Source organism: Anguilla rostrata, chromosome 13 (assembly GCF_018555375.3).
Source record: "Anguilla rostrata isolate EN2019 chromosome 13, ASM1855537v3, whole genome shotgun sequence".
In the NCBI taxonomy this organism is placed as follows: domain Eukaryota; kingdom Metazoa; phylum Chordata; class Actinopteri; order Anguilliformes; family Anguillidae; genus Anguilla; species Anguilla rostrata.
In genome coordinates this window covers 5224516-5229472 of record NC_057945.1, presented here as the reverse complement: position 1 = coordinate 5229472, position 4957 = coordinate 5224516, and the positions used below count along the sequence as shown (strand labels likewise).

At 42.5% G+C, this 4957-nt stretch overlaps 1 protein-coding gene across 1 annotated transcript; it reads left to right on the top strand.

Moving 5' to 3' along the window:
• Window positions 1-1197: 1197 nt before the first annotated feature.
• On the top strand, window positions 1198-4221 carry LOC135237219 (probable N-acetyltransferase CML5). The gene is made up of 3 exons (XM_064304101.1): window positions 1198-1254; window positions 2412-2804; window positions 2857-4221. The coding sequence occupies exons 1-3, from the start codon at window positions 1248-1250 to the stop codon at window positions 3132-3134; spliced, it is 678 nt and encodes a 225-aa protein (XP_064160171.1). The 5' UTR covers window positions 1198-1247; the 3' UTR covers window positions 3135-4221.
• Window positions 4222-4957: the final 736 nt, after the last annotated feature.

Below are 4957 nucleotides of genomic sequence, written 5' to 3'. Positions count from 1 at the left end.
CCATGCCTCACAGGAGCAATGGCCTCCCCGTCAACAACCCGGGAACCAATTCTACCGCAGGCTCACCACCACAACGCCCACCTCCCAAAAACAGAGAAGGCAAGGTAACGTTAAAAAATTCAAGAAGAAAGCCGATCACAACCTGGAAATGGGAAATGCACAGCAAATGGGTCGAGACCCACACCCGTACCGCGCCATGGTCCCTCAAAATTGATTAAAGTTATTGGGATTACATTTGTTCCATATTCTCACATATTCTTACTTCAGAAGTTATCCTTTCCATTTCTTTAAATTTCCTGTACCTAATACTTTCATACTAGTGGTGGATTGGGTTCTAATCAGTTTCTAGTTAATTGCTTCATAGCTGCTAATATTTTGTGTAGGTACTCGTCAATTTCTAAATTAATTTTTGGCTTGTCTAAAAGCTGACAGATTTACATATTAAATTGGTCTTATGTTGTTGGAAGCAGTGGTAAGCACCATGATATTATCATCAGAAGAATCATGGTTTTAGCCTCTTTCTAACAAGGCCCAATATTTGGTGGTAATTCAGCTCAGCTATTGAATTACTCAACAAAATTGGAAATTTACTTCTGTTTTTATCTTGAGCTTAACTGTCTGGTTTATAATTGAGGACTTTATTGCTATTTATATTGCCAGGACACAGAAAATCAGAAATGCAAGAAGGTACACAAGGTCATAAGCAACCTTACATGTGGGCATTCTTTCAATTTTACAGTCACCCAAAAGGAATTAAGCTAAAGAAAAAATGTATAAAAAGGACTTTACAATTCTTACATAGATTACCCAGATGTACATGCCCTCAAATTGAAGCTGACAGTAACTAACAGTCACTAACAGTCTCACAATCTGCTAACCTCATTTTCAGTTTTATTTCACACCCAATATACTGGAGTACAGGGCAAATACAACAAGAAAACTGTGTCACTGTTCAAATACCTATGCACGGCATATTAGTTTTGGAACACAGGGATTTCTAGAATAGGCACTGTCTAACTCCAGATTATCTAACTCACTGACAAGATGTTTTTATTTCAGTGAAAATTAACTCTCAAGCAGAGGTTGCGGTCATGTGAGGGCTAAGGTAATGTCGGTACAATGCAAAAAGGTCAAAGTTTCCATCTGACTGGGAATAAATAATTGATAGGAAGAAAGCACAAATGAGAAAAAATAAAGAGAGTCTGTAAGAGCTCCTCAAAAGCTGACGAGCTGGAGGCACAGAAAACATGAAGAGTAAGTCTGATTTTGCACTGGTTTTGCCTTGGTGTTGGTGTTGGAGTTGATGTTTGAGTTTGAGTTGGTGTTGGTGTTTGACTTTGTGTCGGTGTTTCTGTTGGTGTTTGAGTTGGCGTTTGTGTTGGTTTTTGCGATGGTGTTAGTGTTGGTTGATTCAAGGCATGTTCCAAACAGAAGCTATACTATATGGCCGAAAAGTATCTGGACACCCCTTGGTCTGTGGCTGTTTTTCATGGTTTGGGCTAGGCCCCTTAGTTCCAGTGAATGGAAATTTTAATGCTACAGCATACAATCACATTCAAGATAATTCAGTGCTTTTCCTTCCTGTTTCAATATGACAATGCCCCCAAGCACACAGCAAGGCCCACATAAAAATGGTTTTTATTGAGAACGGTGTGGAAGAACATGACTGGCCTGCACAGAGCCCTGAACTCAACCCAATCAAACACCTTTGGGATCAATTGGAAAGCCAACTGTGAGCCAGGCCTAATTGCCCAGTTAGTGCCCGACCTCACTGATGCTCTTCTGGCTGAATGGAAGCAAATCCCTGCAGCAATGCTACAACATCTAGTATAACACCTTCCCAGAAGAGTGGAGGTAGTTATACAGTAACAGCAAATGGTAGAGCAATTCCATATTAATATCCATAAGTTTGGATGAGATGTTGGATGTCAGGTGTCCACATACATGTTGATACACTACTACATGGCCAAAAGTAAGTACTCTTAAGATGCCTTATTTGGAGCCAAATTTGAAGGCAGCATCGCATCCTTCGCAAAGTAGGGCATCCTATACACATATAAGTATCCTATAAGTTTTGTTTCTGGATCTTTAAAAGTAAAAAATTCCATTGAAATAATTGGGGACCAGACGTTGCAATTCCCAGTCATAGGCAATGGCAGATGTGTTCATTTACAAGTCTAATATATCAACCATGTAAAGCAGCTATCTCTTAAAATAATGTTTAAAATGTGCCATGTATTTCAGTGATATAGTGATATGTTTTGCAACACGGTGAGCTTTCCACAGGCTTGCTAGTTAATTTGGTTATCTAGCTAGTTACTGACGATCACTATGCTAACACAGAGCAAGCTACTGTAGCAGGTGCCTTTCAGCAGTAGCAGTGCCGCATTATCCCCTGATCTCTCTTTCAGTGCAGTATGTCATCCGTCACTACCAGCCCTCAGATAAAGAACTCATCGTGCCACTGTATCGCCTTGTGGTGAAGGAGCAGGTCTACTCAGCGTTCAGGATGGTCATGGGGCGTCCGGATCACATCTGTGTGACCTTAAGCGTCTGCGTGACGGGCCACATCTTGGGTGGGAGCTCCAGCGCCTGTGCCCTGCTGGCCGGCGGAGCTTGGGCTGGGCTGGTGTACTACTGCTGTCGCGATGTGTACCGCGGCTACATCAGGAAGAACCTCAGCTCGGGCCTCGGCGACGTCCCGTCCTTCCTGCGGGAGCGGCCCGACGCCGGCTTCTGGCTGGCAGAGGCGGAGCTCGCTGGCGGCTTACAGATCGTCGGCATGGTAGCCGTGGCGGGGAAGAGCGACGGAGGAGGAGGAGGAGAGAGGAGCTGACGGGAGAGGCGGCGGCGGAGCGACGGAGAGGCGTGCGGAGATACACTACCTGATCGTGGCGCCCTGGTGCCGCCGGACCGGGCTGGGTTCCCAGCTGGTGCAGACGGCCCTGCACTTCTGCCGGGAGCGTCGGTTTGCCAGAGTCGTCCTGGAAACCACCTCTGCGCACACCGCCGCCATTGCCTTGTACCGCGGGATGGGCTTCGTGCACACGCTCACACACAGCAGCACAGCGTCGTCTCGCTGGGTCACCAGGCTGTCTGGGGTCACTGTTTTACAGCTGGAAAACGAGCTGTGACAGTGTGCTACATGGGTACCCAGCCCCATGGGTACTATTAATTAAATTATAGTTGGTACACTTCCTAAATTAGACTGATTCATTATCTTTAAATTACACTCGCATTTGTAAAAGAATGATATAACCATATCCCCTACATTAAATGGTGCCCTGTGTGAGTATTAAAGTTACGTATGTCCCCTACATCACACACTTGTGCCTGGTTTAAATGGTTTAGTCCTCACAGAACCTCTCCTTTCTAAAGATCATACAGGGGAATATGCCCCCCAATCTGCAAGCAGCTTCATTCTGTCTAATGTGTTCATTCCCAATTCTGGGTTCAGAAGCATTATGTCATGGTTACCGGCATCACATACTAATAAACATTTGTGCTGACCTCCGTCTACATATAGTTTTGAAGCAGAGAAAGGAGTAAGTTAATGGCCTTGGACCAGCAATTACTATATGTGATTTAACATTTTTACATGATACTGCAGCGATGAGACATCTTGAATATGAAAAAAAGCATACAATGTAAAAATAGTTGCCAGCTACTGCGATAAGAAAAACATGCATTTAAATGAAAATTATGTAATATATATCATGATATTTTGGTGTCTTTTCATACCTGTATAATATTTTGCATCTCTAATTCAAAAATCTCACAAGCATGGGTCCAAGTGCAGGTCTGTCCTGAACAAAATAGCTAGTTGGAAGTAAATTAAACCATATATAAAACTGCACAAGCAATCATCTCCAAATACAAACGTTTGTAACTTTAAGCATTGGTAGGTTAAAACCTGAAGCTACATTTATAACAAACACAAGTGGATTTTATTTTTAATGCAATCATAATTTTTTTTTTTTTGGATTCAATTACTCTATTTATTGCAGGACCGTTTATTTGCGCCCGTCTCATCAGAGGCTGCTCTGGGAGGGAGGGGCTAGATCAGCAGGGCATTCCCCACCTCACTGCTCCTTAGCAGCTCCTCTGGCTCAACGGGATTGGACAGCAATTTCGACTTGGCATTCCAGACTGGGAGAAAAATCCGGTTAGTCATAAAAGACTGAGCACCACAATTCTGTGCAATATTAAATGCCTTTTTATTATCTTTGTCCTTAATTTATTATTTTTTTTTATTATTTTTTGCAATTTAAATATAAAATGGCAATCACGATTAACATTAAAAATGGGGGGGGGGGGGTGTGTGAGAAATTAGGTGAAAAGTAACATTACATACTCCTAAAATTATACAAGAGCTAAAGAAGATTCCAGCATCTTTAAAATGTATAGGAGTACACCCTCCTTACTGCAATGAACAAAATAAAACCGTTACTGTTAAGCATCATTATCATCCACCACTCAGCAAGGTGAAGAAATCTGTCCCTGTGACAGTACAGACCCCGAACACTGAACTGCCCCACGGCTTCCTCTTCCTCACACTGGCTGTGCTGTGCATGGAACTATCCTACTCAAATATACATACTTTAATTTTATTACAAAAAAAGTTCAAGCTACATTAATTGATACCTTCAGTGTAAGACTTTGGGGATAAAACTGCAATTATCAGTTGCATAGTGTAGAAGATGTTGGGGGAAAAAACCCCATCGAAGCCATTAGTTTATATTCACATACAGCGGTGTCTTGAATCCAGCCACCTTTCTTAAGTTACAGGGCGCTTTAAATCTGCACTTTACATGACCGACGAGTCTTTTGTTGACTGCAGCTCGTCCTGGTTCTTACACAAATTCCATAGTACAGCATTTCAGCTTCAAGACACTGCACAACCAATTCCTCCAGCAATGTCCAAAGTAAAACAGGATGATTTTTCTGGTTATTACAA

Excerpts from the sequence above, each read along its gene's own strand:
- LOC135237219 (XM_064304101.1), top strand. Across the intron at positions 2,805-2,856 it reads GGTAGCCGTGGCGGGGAAGA|CGACGGAGAGGCGTGCGGAG; the intron begins GCGACGGAGGAG and ends GCGGCGGCGGAG.